Raw genomic sequence first — 26,784 nt, forward strand, 5'->3', positions numbered from 1 at the left:
CATTAACTCTCTTTGTACCAGGCATTCTTCAAAGTGCTTTACCTATATTAACTCACTTAGTTCTCACGATAACTCTGCGATAGAGACACTATTATGGACCGCATTTTGCAGATGGGGAAACTGAAGTACAGAGAGAGCAAAAAACTTGCCCAGAGTCCCACAGCTAGTAAGTAGGATGACCAGGGTTTGAACCCAGGCAATGTCTAACTCCAGAACCCTCAGCTTTAACAACTTCACTCTATTGCCTTTTGGGAAAAGGATTTATAAAATGTTGCTTTGCTCCCAAAATCTCTCTGTTGAAATTCTACCTTTAATAACAGTGTCATAGAATTTTACACCTAGAAGAGACCTCAATATTCATTTGATTCAATTCTTATCCATAGAGCAACATCCTGGACAACTCGGCCTGAACACCTCTAGTGATGGGGAGCTCATTACAGTCAGAAGCAGTCATGGATAAAAAAGTCAAAGAATAGTGGTTACTTTTATGGGGAAGAGAGGAGTAGCCCTTTGCTAGAGGTACAAAGGCAATTTCTGGAATGCTGGCAATGATCTTTTTTTTTTGGTTGCGCTGCGCTGCTTGTGGGATCTTAGTTCCCCGACCAGGGATTGAACCCGAGCCACAGCTGAAAGCGCCAAGTCCTAACCACTGGACCTCCAGGGAATTCAATGATCTATTTCTTGAATGAGAGGTAGATACTTAGGTGTTTGCTCTGTGATAAATCATCAAACTGTAAAAATAAAAATAGGGCTTCCCTGGTGGCACAGTGGTTGAGAATCTGCCTGCTGATGCAGGGGACACAGGTTCGAGCCCTGGTCTGGGAGGATCCCACATGCCGCAGAGCAACTAGGCCCGTGAGCCACAACTACTGATCCTGCATGTCTGGAGCCTGTGCTCTGCAACAAGAGAGGGTGCGATAGTGAGAGGCCCGCGCACGGCGATGAGGAGTGGCCCCTGCTTGCCACAACTGGAGAAGGTCCTCGCACAGAAGCGAAGACCCAACACAGCAAAAATAAATAAATTAATTAATAAACTCCTACCCCCAACATCTTCTTTAAAAAAAACTAAATAAATAAAAATAAATAAAAATAGAGATTAAAAAGAATTTTAAAAATTTTCCAAAAAAATCAAAATTCCATATAAAACGCATTCAAAAAAAAAAAGAAGCAGTCATGGGCAGCTCTAATTGCTAACGAAAACATTAAAATCCGTGTGCCAGGCACCTTGCATGGGGGAGAAAGTCTTCAATATGTTGAGCCCAAACCTTCCTCCCTGCCACTTCTTCCTCCTGGGTCTGTGTGTTCTGTCTTTGGAACAACACAGATTGTATCTGTGGTTCCTGCATTTCCAGACAGCCTCACATATATTTGAAGACAGCTATGAAGTTCTCCTTAGACTTTCTTCTTCCCTGTTTATTCAATCTCTTCTCATATCTCATTCCCTATGTGAGATTCAGTTTTCTTATAAACAAGCTTTTGTTTTAAAGTGCACATGTGGGAGGGCAGCGCATTAAGCTTAATCTGATGCTTCCCTTCCATCAAACTGTCTTGAGGGAAAGGAGTGGGGAGGGTGCTGAGAACAGAAGCAGTTGGGAGCATGGTTCAGGTGCCAGCCCAGGCTTGGAGAGGGTGTCCATGCAGGATCTCGGGGTAGGCAAAAAGCAGCACAGGAACTCTGAGCTCCTGAGACTAAGGAAGGGGACGTGCCAAGAGCTAAAAAATAGCAAAAGTGATGAACACCTGTTGAGCACCGACTATATGCATGCTGGGCACTTAGCTTGAATTGCCTGGCTTAATCCTCACAACTGTGTCACTAGGTAGGTACCGCTATTATCCACATGTTATAGATTGAGTAATCCGAGGGCTAGAGCAGGGAAATAACCTGTCTAGAAAACGGCAACCAGGTTCTGCAGCCAGCACCCTAGCCTTTTCCTTAACTACTTTGCTCACAGAAAGATGAAAACCTAAATTTGCCTCCTTACCCTAGAGCCGATTAGTAATTATCCAGATGGAATCCAGATGCCCCAGACTCCTCCAGCCTTCAGGAGTCCTGCGGTACACAAGTAACAAACCCCACTCTTATACCAGGTCCCTAAGTATTTGAATCCCCAAGGAATGGTCTGTGCTCCACCAGTCTGTCTTAGATGTTTTTGGCTCTCTGAATCTGCCTGCCTCACCACTCCTGCCATGGGGAAACCCTTGTACTGCTGAACCTCATGGCACAGTTGAGACCAGACGAGACTGTTTAGTGAGACTTGTTCCCAGGGTCCCCTACTGAGCAAATCTCACGGCAACTTCCAGCCAGGTTGCAGTGATCAGTTTACCCTCCACCTTCCTCACTGTGAGCCCACCACCTCCAGAGTCAGTCTCAACAACTTCGACACTCCCAGAAGGCAGACCCTATTTGCAGAGATGTTGTCACCCAAGGGGAAGTGATGTGAGCTGATTAGCACCTCATGTCTCTCCATTTCTGGATAGGATCTTGGCTTTACCATTGCAAAACCAAAGAGCCCATTAATTAAGGCCCTCCTCCTCTACAGAAACTTGCAAACTGCATAGCAAGTCTCAGCCAGGGCCTCATTACACAAACACACAATCACATTGAAAATATTACCTTTTAAAAAATATAGATATAAACTAATAATTTCTAAAGAGAATACATTTGGGACAAAGGCATTTCTTCGCTTGTTTGGAATCTAGACTCATACCGTGGGAGGACCTTGCTTTAACTCTTAAAAGCACAGTGTGTTAACTCTCATTTTATCACCTGGGTCTTCCTTCTGACCGGTGAAGGAATTCTGACTGAGAATTATTTTTACTATAAGAATCTGTGGAAATCTCTCAAGATCCAGTACTGTTGGGTTTGAAACCATGAATTGACAATTTTAAGACACACTGAAAACTGTCTCTAATGGTTAGTGTTATTTTAAAAAACATATACACAACTTTGAACTTGTGTGAATGTAACTGACACTGATGAACATGTCCAGTGTCTTCCTGGTAGAGGTGAGCTGGAGAATGAAAGAACCCAGATACCATAGGGACCTACAAGAAGGGAAATGAAGGTGTGGTTTTGGTGCCTGGCTTCAAAGGCTAGTGGCAATTGTGAACCTAATCTGTCTCTTTCCAGCTAGACCAATTTTCTGTAAAGACAGAAAAACCCCAAACAGCCAAACTTCCCCTGCAAAAATGTTAATTTAACAATGTCCCAGTTTCCAAGCTATCTGCAGCTGATTTTTATAAGCACACTGATAACCCAGGCACCAGCAGGGTGAGGGAATGGCTAGTGTGCCAAAGCTTAGGCTCCCCAGCTCGGGGTCTAAGTCTTCCTTCTTTTCCCTGAAGTTCCAGCTCCTTGATGAACTTATGTTTACTCATTCCATTATTATTAAGGACAGAAGTGAATAGACTAGAAAAGAGGTTCTTTTTTTTTCCCCCCATCCCAATAAATCATCCAGTAAATAGCACTGAACAGCCTCCAATCTTGATAGCTGGTTGCACATATGAACTCTGCTGTGTAAAATCAGCTAGTTCACGTTTTCTTGGTTCTCAGATCCTCTTGATAGCAGATCTCTTCCTTTGTGTGCCCAGCCCAGGGCACAGGCCCAGCAACTTCTCTCTGCTGCCTCACACAAACTGCATCAGACATACACATTCCACCTATTAGCATCCATTGTGGGAGGGGGGGTGTTAATAGTGACGGTAAACTCACTAAAAAAGTATCTAGACAGATTCAGATTCTAGACTTAAAGGACCTGCCACCTTAGGCTAAGTTTATGAAAATTATAAATATCGATTAAGAGCTAAATTCCTCTTTTAAACAAAATGGTTCTCTCTGAGATCCAGATTGACTAATTACTCCCCATAACTAATTTGCTCTGAGAGTCAAAGCCTCCTAGAGTATATATGAAGCTTCTTTGTGTTCAAACGCTTGGGGGGTGGGTAGGATCACTGCCTCACAAGGCAGGCTGTTTCAAATTTTTGACAACCTGTGGAGTTACAAAGTTCCTCCTTATACTGAGTCCAAATGACCTCCTATAGCTTTCACCAATTTGGTCTTGGATCTACGCTCTGGAGAGACACAAAATAAACCTAATCCTTCTACTAGACAGCTAATCTCTTTATATGATTCTCTTAAAAGAAATTGTGGTGACTCAGGCTACAATTCTATCAAGGATATAATAAACCCAATACCTTCCCCCTCCTCCTCCTTTTAGTGGCAGAGTGAGCTTATGTGAGTATACTTAACATGCTGGGAGAAGGGAAAATGCTCCTCTCTGGCAGGCCCCAGTGCTATAGGCCAATTCAAGATTCCAGTTTGGAGGCTGCCTATGGGCAATCAGAAATGGATGAGAGTCTCACAAAAGGCAGTGCAGGACAGGCAGGATCCCTCAGATTTTTCTCTGTTACAACCCACAGCCTTCTGCTGGCTAAAGTGCATGTCTAGCCCCAGGGATTCTCCTTTTAGCCTGGATCAGGGGTCCTGGGTTCTCAATCTTTTGTGTGCATTAGAACCCAGGGAGTTTTCCATAGGGCCCACCCCTTGAGATTTTGATTAGTAGAAATGAGGCAGGCCTAGTAATCTGTATTTTAACAAGCACTCCAGGTACTGATGTCCTTTCTACACTGATCTGAATGAAGAAAAAAAAGATGAGCCAAAAAATACCTCGTATTTTGGCTTTATTTAACCAGAAAGCACACACACTTATAACATTTAACTTATTGGTCCTATCCATTTAAACAAAATTATTAAATTTCATGTTATATAAATAATAAAAATAATACTTCATCATTTATTATTCATCTGATACTAATCATTAAGTCTATCAAAATTCTTCCAGAATAAGGAGAGGACTAGTAGCATCATCTGCAGGTTCCAGACTGATAAACTGAAGTTTTGGGGGAAGCATTTAACATCGGCCTTCAGAAGGGAGCCAGGCTCCTGCACTGCAGCTAGTCCTGTCTCGGGCTGGCCAACAGAACAGGGTGGAGGACCAGCTTTGAGGAACTCTACAGGGAGAGTACGTTTTGGTCCAGCACTTAGCTGATCAACCTCGTAATTGAAGTTAACACAAAAATCACACCTGGATAAGCACCACCACACACATGCTATGCAATTTTGTGGGAGTTTTAATAAAGCTAAAGAGGGATTCTAGCACACAGGTTACAACAAGTTAAAATGCTTCACAGTAGTCTAAGTACCTGGGAAGTTTAATTATGCAAAGAAAACCCTCTTTCCTTTGAGAACAACAGCTTATTTCTTTTCAAAATAGCTGCTGTGGTTCTTTTACAAATATAAAGGGTGTCTCATCTCTAACTCAGCCTTGAAGTAATGCTGTCCCAAAGCAGCCCTGGTGACCTTGTTTCCTTGTGGCAAAGTGAACCCACGTCCTACCCAGTAATTTAGCACTTAGTAAACTGACTCAAAAAGTTGAGCAGCAAATTTAGTAAAAGGTTTTGGTGATAGGAACTTACTTTCCTACTAAGACACTTCATGCATATTTGTTGCAAAATAAACTTATTTTAGAATAAAAGTAGCAAAGGCATCTAACTTTCATTTTCTGTCAGGGATGAAGACTTCACTGGTTGGCTGACCTTCCTCTTCTTCCTGGAGCTCTCAGAACTTTGCTGACTGTACACAAAATTCATTCTTTGAATCTGTGAGAATCATCAGAGATAGGCACAATTCAGCAGAGATTTTGACATCTGCACAAGGCATATACAAGACAGGTAGACCAAGCATTAATCCCTCTTGCTGCATAACCAATCTAAACCTGCTTTCCTGTGGGCTGGTTTAGCCCTGCACAGAGGCCCTGCTGCCAGTATCAGAGTCTGGAATTCAAAGTTTCAGGAGCTGAGGCCCCTGGATGCAGCCAGTTTCAGGGACAATTTCTTGGCTCTCTTTAGTGAATTCAGTACATCCAGCTCTTGAGAGAAGAGTTGTCAAGGTGTGGGGCCAACAAGGGGCAATTAAGGGTCAGGAGAGATCTAGGGCACTGGCTGGTTTAGAGGCAAATAGAATTGAAGTCCCTTTTCAGTTAGCAGAAACATACAGCCTTATTATTATTTTTTTAATCGTAGGTTCAGATTAATGGATTAGGAAGCACCATGGCCCTTCTTTCTGCTTGATGAGACTTATATGTTATTGATTTAAGACAAGTTGATTAGTGAATCATCATAGACATATATTTCTCCATTGGGCTCAACTTTGGTAAAGATTTTAGAATTTATATTTGCTTAACTGAGTGAACAACCAGATGTCAGACAATCCCTAATGCCTGGAATTCCAAGAAACACATGGAGGGCATTTTTATATTTTCCAGCCACTAGATGGGAGGAAAGGTTTTTCCATGTTCTCTGTTCTTTCTTTGGAGGAAAATGGAATAAGATATATATTTTTAAGCAAGACTTAGAATATCTAGTAGAGGTTCCAACATTATTCTTTTTTATTTTGTTATAGATACAGGTTATTATTATTGACATGCTTTTACTACAAAATAGTGGAAATGTCATTAAAGCATTTAAGTACCATTTAGAACCAAAGATTGGGTCTACAAATGGCTAATTTAATCACTAACTTTTCATTTTAGAAAGTAGTTGAATTTCTGATCTCAGAAACCACAAATTCCCTTTGGCTTAAACCAAGACATTGACTATATAGAGCAGTAAAACTCTGAGAATATAAGTAGAGCTGCTTTTCAAGTAACTGGTTTGCTTAGATATGCAAAGTTTGAAATGGTCTGCTCTAAAGGAAAGGAAATAGCAACATAAAAACCCAAAGCACAAAAACCAACTTCTGCATCTAGGAGATGAATTTTTTACAGTGTAGCTGTAAGAAAAAGTACTTGGTAAAATTCAGCTTTTTAAAAAATGTTGCTTGGGCATGCTTTCTATTCAAATGAAATTATCCTCACTTCTATCAAGTCTGGATACACTGGGAAGAAAACAAGATGAGTGTATAAGTTGGTCTGATGGTTTAATAGTGTTTTTCTCTTTTTCTTCTTTGCTCAAAAGTAAACCAGAGTTAAAAAAAAAAAAAAAAGTAAACCAGAGTTTTATTACAAGTTTTAGAGCTGTAATTTTATTACAGTGAGTTCATCAGAACATCTTTAATAATGTATACAATCTCAGGGCAACCAGTGAGGTCTGAGAAGTCTCACTGGTTTATAGAAAACTAGTGGGTTCGAAAGCAAGTGTGTGATCAGTCAGGGGATACTTCCTAACATAGATCAATAGTCCATATTCTGAACTATATAAACCAACAAATTTATCCATAGAAAGCAACATGTTTTTGAGAAACATTTTTCAGGCGTGTTCTAACTGGCTGAGTTGGCACCTTTGATGCCAAAGCCACCCAGGCAAGCATTCCCCTGGAGGTGTCCAAGTTAAAAACCTGGGAGTTGAGGGAGACCTTCAAGATGGCGAGTAGTAAGATGTGGAGATCACCTTCCTCCCCACAAATACATCAGAAATACATCTACATGTGGAACAACTCCTAAAGAACACCTACTGAACGCTGGCAGAAGACCTCAGACTTCCCAAAAGGCAAGAAACTCTCCACGTACCTGGCCATGTGGCTGACAGGGTCTTGGTACTCTGGCTGGGTGTCAGGCCTGTGCCTCTGAGGTGGGAGAGCCAAGTTCAGGACATTGGTCCACCAGAGACCTTCCAGTCCATGTAATATCAAACAGCGAAAGCTCTCCCAGAGATCTCCATCTCAACGTTAAGACTCAGCTCCACTCAACAACCAGCAAGCTACAGGGCTGGACACCCTATGCCAAACAACTAGCAAGACAGGAACACAACCCCACCCATTAGCAGAGAGGCTGCTTAAAATCATAATAAGGTCACAGACACCCCAAAACACACCACCGGACGCAGTCCTGCCCACCAGAAAGACAAGATCCAGCCTCATCCACCAGAACACAGGCACTAGTCCCCTCCACCAGGAAGCCTACACAACCCACTGAACCAACCTTAGCCACTGGGGGCAGACACCAAAAACAACAGGAACTACAAACCTGCAGCCTGCGAAAAGGAGACCCCAAACACAGTAAGTTAAGCAAAATGAGAAGACAGAGAAACACACAGCAGATGAAGGAGCAAGGTAAAACTGCAGAAATACAAAGGATCATGAGAGATTACTACAAGCAACTATATGCCAATAAAATGGACAACCTGTAAGAAATGGACAAATTCTTAGAAAAGCAAAACCTTCTAAGACTGAACCAGGAAGAAACAGAAAATATAAACAGACCAATCACAAGCACTGAAATTGAGACTGTGATTAAAAATCTTCCAACAAACAAAAGCCCAGGACTAGATGGCTTCACAGGCGAATTCTGTCAAACATTTAGAGAAGAGCTAACACCTATCCTTCTTAAACTCTTCCAAAATATAGCAGAGGGAGGAACACTCCCAAACTCATTCTATGAGGCCACCATCACCCTGATACGAAAACCAGACAAAGATGTCACAAAGGAAGAAAACTACAGGCCAATATCACTGATGAACATAGATGCAAAAATCCTCAACAAAACACTAGCAAACTAGCAAACTAGCAAACACAACAGCACATTAAAAGGATCATACACCATGATCAAGTGGGATTTATCCCAGGAATGCAAGGATTCTTCAATATACGCAAATCAATCAATGTGATAAACCATATTAACAAATTGAAGGAGAAAAACCATATCATCATCCCAATAGATGCAGAAAAAGCTGTTGACAAAATTCAACACCCATTTATGATAAAAACCCTCCAGAAAGTAGGCGTAGAGGGAACTTACCTCAACATAATAAAGGGCATATATGACAATCCCACAGCCAACATCATTCTCAATGGTGAAAAACTGAAGCCATTTCCTCTAAGATCAGGAACAAGACAAGGTTGTCCACTCTTACCACAATTATTCAACATAGTTTTGGAAGTTTTAGCCACAGCAATCAGAGAAGAAGAAGAAATAGAAGGAATCCAAATCGGAAAAGAAGAAGTAAAACTGTCACTGTTTGCAGATGACATGATACTATACATAGAGAATCCTAAAGATGCTACCAGAAAACTACTATAGCTAATCAATGAATTTGGTAAAGTAGTAGGATACAAAATTAATGCACAGAAATCTCTTGCATTTCTATACACTAATGATGAAAAATCTGAAAGAGAAATTAAGGAAACACTCCCATTTACCATTGCAACAAAAAGAATAAAATACCTAGGAATAAACCTACCTAAGGAGACAAAAGACCTGTATGCAGAAAACTATAAGACACTGATGAAAGAAATTAAAGATGATACAAACAGATGGAGAGATATACCATGTTCTTGGATTGGAAAAATCAACATTGTGAAAATGACTATACTACCCAAAGCAATCTACAGATTCAATGCAATCCCTATCAAACTACCACTGGCATTTTTCACAGAACTAGAACAAAAAATTTCACAGTTTGTATGGAAACACAAAAGACCCTGCATAGCCAAAGCAATCTTGAGAAAGAAAAACAGAGCTGGAGGAATCAGACTCCCTGACTTCAGACTATGCTACAAAGCTACAGTAATCAAGACAATATGGTACTGGCACAAAAACATAAATATAGATCAATGGAACAGGATAGAAAGCCCAGAGATAACCCCACGCACATATGGTCACCTTATCTTTGATAAAGGAGGCAAGAATATACAATGGAGAAAAGACAGCCTCTTCAGTAAGTGGTGCTGGGAAAACTGGACAGCTACATGTAAGAGAATGAAATTAGAACACTCCCTAACACCATACACAAAAATAAACTCAAAATGGATTAAAGACCTAAATGTAAGGCCAGACACTATCAAACTCTTAGAGGAAAACATAGGCAGAACACTCTATGACATAAATCACAGCAAGATCCTTTTTGACCCACCTCCTAGAGAAATGGAAATAAAAACAAAAATAAACAAATGGGACCTAATGAAACTTCAAAGCTTCCTCACAGCAAAGGAAACTATAAACAACATGAAAAGACAACGCTTAGAATGGGAGAAAATATTTGCAAATGAAGCAATGACAAAGGATTAATCTTCAAAATATACAAGCAGCTCATGCAGCTCAGTATCAAAAAAACAAACAACCCAATCCAAAAATGGGCAGAAGACCTAAACAGACATTTCTCCAAAGAAGATATACAGATTGCCAACAAACACATGAAAGGATGCTCAACATCACTAATCATTAGAGAAATGCAAATGAGGTATCACCTACACTGGTCAGAATAGCCGTCATCAAAAAATCTACAAACAATAAATGCTGGAAAGGGTGTGGAGAAAAGGGAACCCTCTTGCACTGTTGGTGGGAATGTAAATTGATACAGCCACTATGGAGAACAGTATGCAGGTTCCTCAAAAAACTAAAAAATAGAACTACCATACGACCCAGCAGTCCTACCACTGGGCATATACCCTGAGAAAACCGTAATTCAAAAAGAGTCATGTACCACAATATTCATTGCAGCTCTATTTACAATAACCAGGACATGGAAGCAACCTAAGTGTCCATCAACAGATGAATGGATAAAGAAGATGTGGCACATATATACAATGGAATATTACTCAGCCATAAAAAGAAACGAAATTGAGTTATTTGTAGTGAGGTGGATGGACCTAGAGACTGTCATACAGAGCGAAGTAAGTCAGAAAGAGAAAAATAAATACCATATGCTAACACATATATATGGAATCTAAAAAAAAAAAAAAAAATGGGGCTTCCCTGGTGGCACAGTGGTTGAGAGTCCGCCTGCCGATGCAGGGGACACGGGTTCGTGCCCCGGTCCGGGAGGATCCCACATGCCGTGGAGCGGCTGGGCCCGTGAGCCATGGCCGCTGAGCCTGCGCATCCGGAGGCTGTGCTCCGCAACGGGAGAGGCCACAGCAGTGTGAGGCCCGCGTACAGGGAAAAAAAAAAAAAAAAAAAAATCCCTGCCCTGTAGATTTTACAATCTGGCCATGTTACTTTTTGACTTAATGATTTCCAGTGGCATCTCACTACTTTTAGGACAAAGTCCAAAGTTCCTGCCTTGGCTTTTCATACACCATCAGTGGTTCTTTACACTTCTAGGGAAGGAGAGGGGTCACAGATTGGCTATAAAACCCTGATGAAAGCTCTGCAGTCATGCCTTAGAAAATTGCTCCCACTCCTACTCCCACACTCATCCACTGTGATGGGCCGTTTGAGGGGCTCCTACCCCCCGAATACCTCCCAATTAGAGCCACCCCCCCTCAGGGCCTGGCTGTGCCCAGCAGTACCAGCCTCATCTCCTCTACTCTGCCTCTCACTCTCTGCCCTCTCAGTTTTCACATACCTTGCTTCATCTTGATTCTGGACCTTTGCACATGATATTCCTTCTGTTGAAAAAGCTCTTTCCCCTACACCAGCCCTCTTTTTGCCTAATTAATTCCTACTCATTCTTCAGATCTCAGCTGAAAAATTATTTCCTTAAAGAAACTTTCCTTCCCCTATTCCAATTAAGTTAGGTACCCCAGTCATATGCTGTTAATAGAGTTCCAAGAGATCAGGGACATGCCTGTATTGGTCACAACTTACATTAAAAGGGGCTTAATACATTTTTTTTAATGGATGAATGAATGAATGAATGAATCTGTCTTCAAAGAGCACTCTGCCTGCTGTATAGAAAGGTATTGGAGGCATCAAGTGGATGCAGGGTGATGAGTCATGCTACTGTAGTAGTCAGGTAATAACTTGGATACCGGTGCAGATGGAGAGAAGTCAACAGTGAAATATTTAGAAGGTAGAGTCAGAAGGATGATCAACTGGATACAATGGTAAAGCTGAGGTAGGTAGGTCAATAATGACTCTTGGTTTCTGGTTTAGCTAACTTGATGGAGGGACTGTTGTCTCAGGCAGAGAACAATGAGAGTTTTGAACCTGCTGTGTTTGGAGTACCTGAGAAACCCCAAGTAGACGTATTGAATCGGCAGCTATATGTGGAAATCTGGAGCTCAGGACAAAAGTCTGGGTTGGACACGTAAATTTAAGAGTCATCAGCATATGGAGGCTAATTAATGCCATGGGTGTGGAAGAGATTGCTTATTGAGAGATCAGAGCGTGAGAAGGGAAAGGGGCCAGGACATAGCCGTAAGGAACTCCAATATTTAGAGATCAGGTGGAAGATGAGCCAACAAAGAAGGTTGAGAAAGAGAGAGAGAAAAGAAGTCTAGCAGACTGTCCTACAAAGAAAGCCAAGAGAAGAGAGTTTTAAGAAGGAGTAGAGAAAATAAAAGAGGTGAGGGTGGTGGTCAGTAGTGTCAGGTATTGCTGAGAGGTCAAGATAAGGAGTGAAATATGTCTACTTGATTTAGCCACATGGAGGTTACTAGGGGCATTGGATTGTTCAGGGCAGAAGTCACCTTGAAGTCGTTGAAGAATGCATAAAAAATTAAAGAAATTGAGACAGCAAGTATGCAAAGTTTTATCAAAATCAAGAGGGAGTGACCAGCTCAGCCTGGGGAATTTAGAGAAGCCTCCTTAGCAGAAGAGGGATGTTGAGCTGGGTCTTGAAGAACGAGTAGGAGTTCACCGTACTGGAGATGGGGGTGGATAGGAGAGATCTTTCTAGGTGGAAGGTTCATTCAGCATGTTTAAAGACACTAAGGCATAAAAAGACACAGAAGGTACATGGGACAGTGAGAAATGTCCCTTCATTAGATTGGCTCGTAGAGTGAGGTGTTATATATCCAACACACTCCTGTTAAAAATGTAAATTCCCCTGGAATTATTACTCAATATGATGTTAGTGTAAATTAACTTATCAAGTGTCTCTAAGTGGCAGCCTGCTGAAAGCAGGGCCTCACAGGCTTTGGGAAGAAGATAGATAAGTATCAATATAGAAAAAGCAGTTCAGGGCAGTGTGCTTTGCTTTAGGAGGTAGATCTGTGTGGCGGACCAAGGGGTGGGCAGCCCCAGACACCCAGGAAATATCGTGAGTACTTCTGTGCCTGGGGTGAGAGTGCAGTGAATTTTGCTTACTTCAAAATTGTCAGGTCAGGTATGGCAAAACGTTTTTCTTTAGAAAGAAGTTCCTAGATCAAGGAAATTTATGGTTCAGAGAGGGTCTGTGCCCCTGTAAGTTATAGCAGTGATGTTAGTTTTGAATCCTTTCCCTTAACATTTATCTTTTGTAGATCAACATCAGTTATAAAATAAATGCTATTAGCATAAATGGAGCTCGTGTTAACATTGAGATGAATGAGCAGTAAGAAACCAAATACCTAAAGAGAATGCTTACCTCCAATTCCAGTAGAGCTGTGAACTCTCTGATATGTTGGGAAGTGTCTCATGTTTTACTGAGATTTATGAAGAGTTTGCCCATTAACTTACTTTCTTGATTTTCTGTAGTTTATGCCCAGGGTTCTGGACCATGTTTATCTCTATTTGGGAGGTAAATATGTATTCTCCTTAGAGTCATAATCACATATTTCCATTAATCTCTAAAAGTTATTATATCGGTTCTGTATTTCCTAAGGCATCTTCCTCTGTATTTTCTAAGGCATCATATGGCTTTAAAGTTCTATGATTAATTCAGTTATTCAACAAATGTTTTTGAGCATCTTCTCTGTGTCCTTCATTGTGCTGAGCACTAAAGACACAAAGCTGATCAAGACATACTTCAAGTCCTTAAAGAGATTATGGTGGGGAAACAAACTGGCTACAGATGAAATGATAGAGTCACGTATAGGGTACAGTAAAGGTTCCAAAAAGATCTTATCAGCTCTTCCTGGGGAGGCCTGGCAAGGCTTCAAAGGGGATGTGAAACTTGAACTAAGTACTGCAAGATGAGCAGACATTCACCAGGCAAATGGCATTAGGGACTGATCTTGCAGAGAGAACATTCTAGACAAAAGCACAGGGACGGAGATATAAAGCAGAATACTCCTGGAGAATTGGGAATTGTTCAGTGGGACTAACAGGAAGGGCATAGGGTGGTGGGCTGGGTCAGACAATGTCATTCTCCGCAGTTTGGACTTTGTACTATAGTGGAGTGCCGCTGAAGGGTTCTAAGAGCAGATTTGTTTTAGAAAAGTCCCTATGGCAGCATTGTGAGGGGTGAGCTGGGGAGGAGTGTGACAAGAAGCAATGAGGCTACTTCAAGCAAGAACAAGAGCAGCAGTGAGGTTAGACAGGAGAGGGCTAAAGCGGCAGAGGTCCGAAGAGAGAGAGAATGAAGGCCTGAACCTGAACCCTAACATATCTTTGCCATCCATTGTAATGGGCACAGAGGTGGCAAAAGAAAGAAAGGAGTAAAAAATGACAAGAATTACCCAGGTAATGCCATTGACAAAGATGGGAAACAGAGGAAGCTAAGGGGGTAGGTGGTAGAAACAAGGTGGGGAGGATGGATGGAGAAATAACTGACTCTGTTTTCAAGATTCTGAATTGGAGGTGAGATATCCAAATGAAGATGTCCACCAAGGCACTGACTATGTGACCTGGAGCTCAGGATGGAAGACACTGCCTCAGGAGCACGTGTAGAAAGTGTATTCACTTTGGATAAAAGACGGGCTATTACTTGAGGTCTGCAGGAGGGTGGTAAAAGTGGATATAGATACAGGTACATCTTTAAATAGGGGGGCAGGAAGTTGAATGATCTATACCTGATGGCCTTAATTATTTCTATGAAGTAGAGTTTAGGTCATCTGTTTAGAAAGGGAGTGAATTGTCATGGGTGGCACTTAAGACATTTATGTGATAAAAGTATGGACAATGGGAAAGGAGCCAATAATGGACTTTCAAAACTAATAGTTACTGCTTAGAATCCAGATAACTTTAAGATATATCACCTTCAAATTAAAATATTTAAGTTTGACATATTAAAATTTTTGCTCTTCTTTTTACAAATATTTGAAGGCTTACAACAGACTGTGCTAAGAACATCACAAATGTTATGTCATTTATTCCTTGCAATAACTATGTGGACAGGGAGGGTTTTTTTTTTTTTTTTTGGGAGGGGGTTTTTATTCCTCTTCTACAGATTTAGAAACTGAAGCTCAGAGAAGTGAAATGACTTGTCCAGTTCACACATTTAGTAAGTAGAAGTCTTGAACACAGGTCTCCTGACTTCAAATTTAGTGCTCCTTATAATTTGCTTTCAACCCAAAGGGGTAAACAAAGGTAGGAAATTGCAGGAGAGGCTGTCAGGACTCTATGTAGGGTTCTTGGGCTTCTATCTGCGGTTGACCATTATTGGGCATAGCCTACTGCGACCTCAAACTAAAGCCAAAACTGAGTTCATTCATTTCCCTTTGTAACCAATTTTTCCTCATGACTTTTCAATTTCTGTTAATCACCATTTCCCAGTCATCAAAGGTGGAAAACACAGTCACCCTAGATTCCTCTCTCATTTCCTAATGCCTACACAGAGTTCTTGTAATGAGTAAATGAAATAGCACAGATAGAGCACCTGGTACATCTCATATGTGCGAGTCATTTAGTGACTGGTGGCTGTTATCATCTCTACTGCCACAGGTATCCCTACTCCAGCCAAACTGGATCCTTGTGGTTTGAAAGACTGAAAAATGGGCCACCAAAAGATTGTGCATGTCGTAGTCCCTGGAGCCTGTGAATGTTACCTTATTTGGCAAAAAAGGCACGGGGTGGGGGGGGCAGTCTTTGCAGATGTGATTAAGGATCTTGAGATGAAGAGATTTTCCTGGATTATCCAGGCAGACCCTACATATAAGCACATATATTTTTATAAGAGGGAAGCAGAGGGAGATTCGAACACTGACAGTAAAAGAAGACAGTGTGACTGCTGAGGCAGAAACTGGAGTGATGTGGCCACAAGCCAAGGAACGCCAGCAGCCACCAGATGCTGGAAAAAGCAAAGAACCGACTCTCCCCTAGAGCTTTTAGAGGGGTTGTGGCTTGATTTCAGCCCAGTGACACTGATTTTGGACTTCTGGCCTCTAGTGAGAGAAAACATTCCTGATGTTTTAAGCCAGTAAATTTGTGGTAATTTGTTACAGCAGCCCTAGGAAACTAATACAGTTATTCCCCAAACACACCTCATTCTTTTCCCTCTTCTCTATTTCCTCCACATTTCAGAATACAGAAATCTTCTATTACTTGCTCTCTTAAATTTTGAATAATTCCTTCAAGATCAATCTCTAAAAGTATTTCATCCACAGAGCCTTTCCTGTTTCTTTAATCTAATATGAGCTTTCTTTCTTGAGCGAATACCCACAGCCCATTTTTTGTAATTAAGTTTTCCTGACAGCATTAATATTTGTAAACAATTTGTCCTTTACCTGGGACAGGGTTTTCTGTTCTTTAGGAATTCATTTGTATTAATATTATGATCTTTAGACTCTCTGCAATGCTTTACGTGTGTCTCACATCAGTAATTCTTTTGCTACCTGCCTCTACTACCTACAAAAGTATTCAATTACATAGTTATGCACATAGCCTAAAGCTGCAATGTCTATTATGGTAGCCATTAGCCATACATGACCATTTAAATTTAAATTAATCAAAATTAAATAAAATTTAGAATTCAGTTTAGTCAGTTGCTTTAGTCACATTTCAAGTGTTCAAAAGTCACATGTGGGTGCTCAGTTCAAGTGCTGAATAAATAACCACATATCAGACATCACAGATATAGAACATTTTCATCGTCACAGAAGTTCTACTGGACAGAACTGCTTTACAGAGGCAATCTATATAATGCAAGCAAACAAGTTTCCTAGGGACCATGGTGATAATAGGAATACAGAAATTAGAAATAAATTTTCCTCAAAATGCAAAGACTTGTTATTGTAAAAATGTCACAATTTTCCCAAGATAATTTTATCAAACCAATGCAATCCCCATCAATATCCCAATAATATGTCTTTTGGAACTTATTAAGATGATTCTGGTAGTCGTCTAGAAGTGAAAATACACAGGAAAATCTCTCAAATACTGAAATAGAGGAACTATGAGGGGAAAAAGAGTTGCCCATCCAGACAGCAAAACATAAATGTAGAGTAATTAAAACACAATAGCAGTAATATAGGAATAGACATATGGATCAATACAGTAAAATAGAATAGCAAGTATAAAAACCTATATATCTATGGGTTTTTAATTTATGATAAAAGTGGCATTCAAATTAGCAGGGAAAGGGTAGATGATTCAAGTGGTACCAACACAATGGGAAAACTTTCTCACACCAGGAAAAAAATATTCTAGCTAGCTTAGGGAGCCAAAAGTAAAAAGCAAAACTACTTCATTAGGAGAAAATGTAGAAAAACTTATCAGAAGAAAATATGGAAAACTTTGTTTACAGCTTTAGCACTGTAAAAACCTTTTTAAGCAAATATGAAATGATGAAACCATGGAAAGTTACCCTGTGTTCCTAAATTGGAAGACGTAATATTGTTAAGATGTCAATACTACCCAAAGCAATCTACAGATTCAATACAATCCCTGTCAAAATCCTAATGACATTTTTTTTTTGCAGAAATAGAAAAATCCATTCTAAAATTCATATGAAATCTCATGGGACCCTGAATTGCCAAAACAACCTTGGAAGAGAAGAACAAAGTTGAAAGCCTCACACTTCCAGATTTCAAAATTTACAACAAAGCTACAGTGATCAAAACATGGTACTGGCATAAAGACAGACGTGTAGACCAAGGAATAGCATAGAGAGCCCAGAAATAAACTCTCACTTATATGGTCAAATGAGTTTTTTCTTTTTAAAGTTTCTCATAGAGTTTTTTTAAAAATAAATTTATTTTATTTATTTATTTTTGGCTGTGTTGGGTCTTTGTTGCTGCACGCGGGCTTTCTCTAGTTGCAGCGAGTGGGGGCTACTCTTCGTTGCAGTGCGTGGGCTTCTCATTGCGGTGTCTTCTCTTGTTGTGGAGCATGGGCTCTAGGCACGCGGGCTTCAGTAGTTGTGGTGCGCAGGCTCAGTAGTTGTGGCTCGCGGGCTGTAGAGCACAGGTTCAGTAGTTGTGGCGCATGGGCTTAATTGCTCCGTGGCATGTGGGATCTTCCCAGACCAGGGCTCGAACCTGTCTCCCCTGCATTGGCATGTGGATTCTCAACAACTGCACCACCAGGGAAGCCCAGCTCAAATGATTTTTGACAAGGATGTCAAGAGGATTCAGTGTGGAAACTAAAGTCTTTTCAAAAAATGGTGTTGGGAAACCTGGATATCCACATGCAAAAGAATGAAGATGGACCCTTATACCACCTCAAAATGGATCAAAGACTAAAACATAAGAGCCAAAAACTATAAAACTTGTAGAAGAAAATATAGGGGGGAGCCTCATGACATTGGATTGGGCAAGACTTTCTTGGATATAACACGAAAAACACAAGCAACAAAAGAAAAAATAGATAAATTTGACTTCATCAAAATTAAAAACTTTTGTGCATCAAAGGACACTACAAATGAGATGGAATAGACAATCCATAGAATAAGAGAAAATATTTGCAAATTATATATCTTATAAGAGATTAATATCCATAATATCTAAAGTACTACAATTCAACAGCAACAAAACAAACAACCTGAGTAAAAAGTGGGCAAAAGACCTCAAGAGGCATTTCTCCAAAGAAGATACAGAAGTGGCCAACAACCAAATGAAAAGATTCTCAACATCACTAATCATTAGGGAAATGCAAATCAAAACCACAGTGAAATATCACTTCACACCCATTAGGATGGCTATTAGTTAAAACAAACAAACAAACAAACAAAAACTAGAAAATAACAAGTAATGGAGATGATGTGGAGAAACTGGAACCCTTGTGCATTGCTGGTGGGAATGTAAAATGGTGCAGCTGCTATGGAAAACAGTATGGCAGTTCCTCATAAAATTAAAAATAGAATTACCATATGATCCAACAATTTCACTTCTAGGTATATACCCAAAAGAACGGAAAGCATAAATTTGAACAGATACTTCTACACTCATGTTAACAGCAGCATAATTCACAACAGCCAAAAAGTGGAAGCAACCTAAATGTCCATAGATAGATGATTGGGTAAACAAAATGTGGTATATACATACAATGGAATATTATCTAGTCTTAAAAAGGAGGGGAATTCTGACACATGCTACAACATGGATGAACCTTGAAGACGTTATGCTAAGTGGAATAAGCCAGTCACAAAAGAACAACTAGTGTGTGATTCCACTCATATGAAGCACCTAGAGTAGTCAAATTCACAGAGACAGAAAGTAGAATGGTGGTTGCCAGGGGCTGAGGAGAGAGATGGGGAATTACTGTTTAATTAGTATGGAATTTCAGTTTGGGAAGATGAAAAATGTTCTGGAGATGGTTACACAACAGTGTGAATGCCACTGAACTGTACACTTAAAACACAGTTAAAATGATAAATTTTCTGTTATATATATTTTACCTCAGTTAAAAATAAAAAGTGGCACGTGATTTAAAAAAAGATGAAACTATAAGGAAAACGTTCTTTGAACAGGACAATCTGGAGGATATACAAAAATTTCAAATGCACATCTATTCTAGTCATCTATTCTAGAGAAAAGTCCCCATATGACACAGTCATGTTCAAGGACATTCCCTGAAACAATGTTCCTAAGGAAAAGTGAAAACAAATGTTCCAGTAATAGCAGGAAATTGAAACAAACTAGAGCACTTTACTACTAAGGAATACTATGCAGTACTTAAAAAGAATGGGGTTAATCTAAATATCCCAGTAAGGAAAAATCTCTAAGACATACGTTAAGTGAAAAAAGCAAGTTTCAGGAAAAGATATTATCCCATTTATGCTTTTAAACTACCCACAAATAGGGACTTCCCTGGTGAGGGAGTGGTTAAGAATCCGCCTGCCAATGCAGGGGACACAGGTTAAAGCCCTGGTCCGGGAAGATCCCACATGCCGCGGAGCAGCTAAGCCCATGCGCCACAACTACTGAGCCTGCGCTCTAGAGCCTGCGAGCCACAACTACTGAACTCACGTGCCACAACTACTGAAGCCTGTGTGCCTAGAGCCCGAGTTCCGCAGCAAGAGAAGCCTCTGCAATGAGAAGCCCACGCACTGCAAAGAAGAGTAGCCCCCGCTCACTGCAACTAGAGAAAGCCCGCTCACAGCAATGAAGACCCAACGCAGCCAAAAATAAATAAACTTTTAAAAATCCACAAATATATGCATATATGTGTGTATATATATATGCATGTATATATGTATGTATGTATACTATATATACGTACATACCTATACATGTATATAGCGCTGTCCAATAGAAATAGAATGCACAATTATAAAATTTAGAATTTTTTAGTAGGTACATTTTAAAAAGTAAAGGAAACGGATGAAATTAAATTTTAATAATTATTTAATCCAATATATCAAAAATATTATCTCAATATGTAATCAATATGAAAACTGAGATATTTTACATTTTTTATACTATGTCGTTACAATCCAGTATGTAGTTTACACTTGCAGCACATCTCAACTCAAATTAGCCACATTTCAAGTAGTTAATAGCCACATATAGCTAGTGGCTACCATATTGGTCAGCACATCTTGTGTGTGTGTGTGTGTATGTATGTGTGTTTTAAATACAAAATCAGTGGTATAGAATACCCTTATTGGTAGTGTTTGAATTATCTGTGAGAATGTATTCATGTAAAACTTATATAATTAAATTTATATTAAAAATATAAAGTTCCATATTAGTTTGCTTATTGTTAAAATTATATCTTTTATGAACTGATGTGTTTATAATTAACATGGTTTATCTCTTTGTTTTCCTTTATTTCAATGTGATGAAAGCTTTATTATGAAACTATTTTAATTTGTTAACTGGAAAGTTAATAGAAGAACATTAAAACCTTTAAAGTTTGTTTGGCTTACGTTTTACAGTTATAAAATATTCTAAACTATTATTAGATACTTTTCAGTAGAAAAATGTCAGCTACTTTCCTACCTTCAAATGCCTGAGTAATTAACTATTAACTCTATGGTAGCTAAAGGTAGACATATAAAACACATATAAACACACTCAAGCACATACTTGAAGTAATTATAAAAATGAAAAAGTTGTTTTTGGTTTGTGGTATGTAGGAGGAAACCTACAGGCAATGATATGATGATGTTATTAGATGTACTAAACTTGACATAGGTTTGCTGATTCTTCAAAAAAGAGATGAACAGATAATAGTTACAGAATTGGAAATGTGATACCCTGCTTCTCATAGACTTGCTATGTAGGTCATTTGCTTGAGTCTGAGTCTCTATAAAGTGCTTCAGCAGGTGTTGAAAGGAACATAGTATAACTGTAAGTACAGAAATGACTATAGAGATAGGCCCCATAAAATAGATAGAAAAAGACCACTCTGGTATGAAGACTGTCTGAGATGCAAGATCTCTATGGGTGTGACATCCAGACCTCGGGTCATAACTGCCTACTCTTGCTGGCAGGAAGGAGAGGGCAAAGCAGATGACACTTAAGAACTCTGGCATCCCCTGAACAGTTCTTCCATACAAGGTGGAGGCAGAGTGGCAAAGATACATTCACTAAGAAGTCAGATTTTCACTTTAAACTGGTCCTAAGTTCACTTGAAGAAGAAAAGAGAAAAAACTAAAAAGAAGTAGTTGAGCGTTTAGAGTGAGGATAAGTTTTATATGAGGGACAGACACCTAACCTTAATTTTTATTTTACTTTTTCAGCCAACAGTGAAACATTTTCAAAGTTTTTAACAGAAAATGAAAATAATCATCCCTCTCCTTCTGATCTACTTTTATTTTTTAATATATTTGAATCCTTTCCTATAATTAACAGAACTTTCCTTTCAGTTCACATCTAGTTATTTAATTGCCTGGTTCCCTTTTCTTGATTTTATTTATCTATTTCAATAACTAATACAGTCACATAGTATGAAATTCAAAATGTAAAATAAAGGTATACAGTGAGATTCTCCCTGCCATCCCAGAGCCACTCAATTCCCTGCCTAGAAGGCAACCACTGTTACCAGTTTCTTGTACATCCCTCCAGAAACTTCTGTTTTCATTTTGAAATCAACTGTACCACTAAAAAACTTAAACTGCTATAAAATTCACAATATCATCCTCTTCAAATTGTTTTACTAAAGCTGGATCAGGCCTGGCCTGATGAGGAAGTGGAGGGTTGTGACCAAGTAACCGACCTATCTGCAGGGTCATTCCTGGTCTCATATCAGATGGAGGTGGGCTTTCTTCCCATTGTCTCCAGTTATCTTCCCCATCTGGAGACCACATGTTTTCCTCCTGACTAAAGGAAATGAAAGAGAACCAAACTGTAGAAGGGTAAAAAGGAGGGTCAGGAAGGCAGAGATTCAAGGTACCATGCTAAGTGCTGTGGTGGTGATGGGAACAGCAGGATGACACGGCAGGGATGGGCAGCAGAGTGTCTCAAGGTAGTGAGGAACAAAGATGTAGAAACAGTGAACTCTAACCAACATCTAACACAGGTAAGATGAAGTAAGGGCTAAATAAACATACAAGCAGGATGCTGTAGGAATGTAGAGGGAGAAGGCGAATGGGGGGAGGGACTTCAAAAATTAGCCTGGGGCTGGTTGAGCAAGTCTGATGAGCTTCTTCCCAAAACAGCACATGTTTTTCCCTGACTCATGAAAACCTAGAGCTGGGAGAATGCCAGACCAGTGTGCTGAAGCTCAGTCAGTAGGGAAGTCTTTTAAAACCAATATGGAGGGACTTCCCTGGTGGCACAGTGGTTAAGCATCTGCCTGCCAATGCAGGGGACACGGGTTTGAGCCCTGGTCCAGGAAGATCCCACATGCCACGGAGCAACTAAGCCCATGCGCCACAACTACTGAGCTCGAGTGCCACAACTACTGAAGCCCACGTGCCTAGAGCCCATGCTCCACAACAAGAGAAGCCACCGCAATGAGAAGCCCACGCACTGTAACAAAGAGCAGCCCCTGCTCGCCGCAACTAGAGAGCCCATGTGCAGCAACGAAGACCCAACACAGCCAAAAATAAAATAAATATATAAAAAAAAAAAACAATATGGAGAGGAAGAACTAAGAACTTGCACACACACAAAAACATAAGGATGAATAATAAAAGTCCCACTGCAGCTTACAACTTGTCTTTGTTGTGAATCTGAGAAAAAACATGGATATTTTCCAAAGCTTTACTAATTAATTAAATCGGAATGGCCAGGCATTGCTCACCTCCAGGGGGCGCCATTCACATTGCTATCTATGTTTTAGGTACCCCACTGGGATTGTGCACAATCAATACAACCATGCATGGCAACCCTGGTAGGGCAAACATCACTTTTTTTTTTACTACCACTTTCTAAGTTTCCCCATCACTAAATTTTTACTTGGGATACAGGATATTCCTTTTGGCTAATATTTCCTATGACAAGAAAAAAACAGATATTTAAAATATGAATACATTTTCTTAAAAACCCAAGGTTGTTGAGTATAAACTGCACTATAGCTATGCTACAGAATATGGCTAGATTATATACCTAAAGTATGACATACTGTACATATTTTCCAACCTATAAAGATTTTCCATGATGGGATAGGGCTGCTCAGTCTCAAATTAAATACTATTTATTTAGAAATGTAAGGCTATTTCAAATCAAGCTGGGCCAGAGAGCAGGGTGGAATAGTATTATTGTTGCAGGGCATCTGGCACATTTTTACTCTGAGGCTTTCAGATTTAATGATTAAAAGTTGAAAGTTTCTCCTTGTTTTAGGAGAGTTTTTGTTTTCCCCCAGCATCTCTCTTTTCACTTCCATTATCTAATTCAGCAGCGTAAAGACATCTACCAATTTGGAAAACAATATGACGGTGGGTCACATGAAAGAATAAAAAAATAAGATGTGAAATTGATTTTTGTGTTTAAAATTATGCCACCATAGTTCATAATTCCTGGTTCGAATATTCCTGATTAGGAAGTGTCTAACCAAGTGAAATCAAGAAATACTTGTCTTCATTAGACACTGTTGTGTTTTGTTCTCTGTGCTTTGCATTAATTGGTGAATATGCAGGAACCAATCTTTTAAGGTGTTAGAGTTTTTATTTTGGTGGGTATTGAGCTAATTCCTAGTGGTTTTTAGAATTCACCCACATTTTCCCTTTTTGTGGAAATATTTATGCTGGGGATTTCCACTAAGGGAATTAGAGTTAATTGAGCTCTTTGGTTTGGGGTGTGGGAGGGGAGGTTGGAGGCAGGGACATGGCAGCTGAGGCCATACTTCTATTAGTACCTTTCTTTTTCTTGCCCCACTCTGTATCCATACACATAAGACTTAATCTAACAGGTCCTCATGGGATATCATATATGTAAAATAAGATCATGTATTTGAAAATGTTTGGCACAGTATCTGGTACATGTTAATCACTCAATACAAATTGGTTGTATCTAGTTGAACATTGCCTAATTTTGGTAAATATGTGGTTGCTGTAAATGAAATGTGCCCTAAACTGGCATAGGGATTTTAAAAAATCTAACTTATCCTGGGGTATGAGAAGTATACGGGATCTCTGAGTGAGATTATACATTTAGTAACGGTCTTCCCTTCAAATTTCAGCTACAAACTTGCACTGAAAACTGAAATGCATACAAACTGAGACATCCTCTCAAATCCCACCCAAGAAGAAATGAATAAGCTTGAAAAATTATTCATCTGGTTATTTTCACAGTATAGTGCAAAGACTGAGAACTAGGGGGCTGGGTTCCATCACTGACTTGCAAGTTTCCATCACAGTAAAAAAAAAAAAGGAGGGGGATAGTATTTGCCATGTACCAAACAGCAATGCTCTGAGGATTAATGACATAATGTCTGTAAAGAGGTTTGGAGCTCCTTGGAAAAAAGACACTACATAAATATAAAGTAGTATTAATATTTAGGCTTAGTCCACAATGTGAGACCTGCTTTCTTTGGCTCATGAAGTCATCAGCAGTTTTGTAAGGTGTGCTCAAACACCCACAGAGGAGCCTTGTTAGCTTCCTCGTAAGTGGACTGTAAAGTTAATCTGGACCCACCTGGTGGGAGCAGTCACAGAGGCCGTGTTCCCTTTTCATGGTCTCCAAGAGGGTATGGATGGAGAGTGTTTGACTCCCTGAAGGAATGCGACGTGGCCAAGGAACACTCAACAGCATTTAGGACTTCCCAGGAATGCAGTGGGAGTTTGGGAACGTTTTGGCTTAGAATTAAACAAAAGTCCAGTCTATCATATCTTGATTTAGAAGAAAGGCTAAATTTGCCTTTCTCAGACAAAGAAAGTTGGGAGTAACAGTAGTAATGAGAAAGCTACTTCTTGGAATGGTTAGTTTATATCTTTAAAGGATTTGGAAGCAAACTTGGGTATTTTTGTCCTGGGAAAGTTGTGGTCTCCAGGGGCTGTCTGTAGTCTCTTTGATGGCCACATTCTGACTCCTCATCAGTGCTTCATCTCTGTGAAATCGTTATCAAGGGCAATCTTGCAGAGGTCTGACCGAATGATTATAATATTATTGTGATGAAATATTTGCATTTCTCAGTTTTAAAAGATAAAATTAATTTTGAGCCTCAGGCATCAGAAACCACCATCTTCAAAAATGTAAGGTTCATGAATTTACCATAATCACAAGCACTTGATAGTGATTCTGAGGCTGTGTCCATAATACCAAAATATTTAAACAAAAGATGGAAAAATATGAAGAAATATTTCTTTTTTTATCTGAGTGTTTTGTTTCTACATTGATCTAGGTTGGGTATTCTTTCAGAAATGATTTGGCTTCTTGTCCACTGATTCCTATGGTATTTCAGATTGATATTGACAATATGTGTTTTTTAGGAGAAAGGAAACAAATGTTATCACCTTCTCAACTTGTAGTCAAATCTACACTAGCTAGAAAGCTTTTTCTAAATAAAATATTGACTTTAATTCTTCTTCCTCTTCCTGCCCCTCAATGAGCAGTTCAGTCCTAACATCAGTGTCAGGTGTGGCAGAGCCAGAGAGGTGTGTGCACGGAGGGGAGTCAGAACCTGAGCAGCGTGAGGAAAGCCTCCATGTGGAGGATGGGCCTAGCGTGAGAAGTCAGAGGCTGAATGGAGTGGGGAGGGCCTCACAAGCATGGGTGACTCACAGGGGGTGTCAGAGCTTGAGCAGGGTGAGATAGGTATCTATATGTGTGTGGGGAAGGTGGCAAGGATGGGAGCTTTTTTACATTCGAGGGGACAGATAACATAAGTAAATATGTTAAGTATAATGGGGGCCAGGTTTCTTACTGATGCAGAAAGAAATGACAAATACAGAAAGTGAGAAAACTAGAATGATTTCTGTAGTATTAGATTGGAATTGATGGTATAGGTGTGAATTCATGATAGGAAAATAATAATTGTGTATTGGACAGTGGAGTTAGTGGGAGTGAACACCTGATTAAAGTGGGTCAAAGAGAATAGAGAGCAGGGAAGTGGACACAGCAAGCATAGACAATTCTCTTGCAAGATGGATATGATTTAGGTCAATAGAAAGAAGAAAGGCATTCCAAGCAAGAGAAAGTATATTTGTTAAGATATGAAGGCAGAAACAAACTTGGCTTGTTCTTTTGACAGTGAGAAAACAGACTTAAGGAAGGGGGAACAGGTTGGGTAAGAGTGGGAAGTAAGACAGGTAACATGGAGCCATTTCATGAGTGGCCTGAAAGCCAGGTAGGGGTGTTTAGACTTGATGTAGTAGGAAATAGGAATCATGAGAGATTTTGATTAAGGAAGTGATACGATGAAAGTTGTATTTAAAGAAGAT

At 39.8% G+C, this 26,784-nt stretch overlaps 1 protein-coding gene across 1 annotated transcript in view; it reads right to left on the minus strand.

Annotated features, from left to right (window-relative positions):
- Nucleotides 1–5,554: 5,554 nt before the first annotated feature.
- The window catches only part of HORMAD2 (HORMA domain containing 2), a gene marked incomplete at its 3' end in the record, with an annotated part of 67,823 nt that continues 46,593 nt past the window's right edge, over nucleotides 5,555–26,784 (minus strand). The window contains 2 exon segments of the mRNA XM_082852902.1: nucleotides 5,555–5,577; nucleotides 5,580–5,658. Of these exon segments, the coding sequence (XP_082709028.1) occupies nucleotides 5,555–5,577; nucleotides 5,580–5,658 (102 nt within the window).

Source organism: Leucopleurus acutus (assembly GCF_964270905.1).
Source record: "Leucopleurus acutus genome assembly, chromosome: 13".
Classification (NCBI taxonomy): Eukaryota; Metazoa; Chordata; class Mammalia; order Artiodactyla; family Delphinidae; genus Leucopleurus; species Leucopleurus acutus.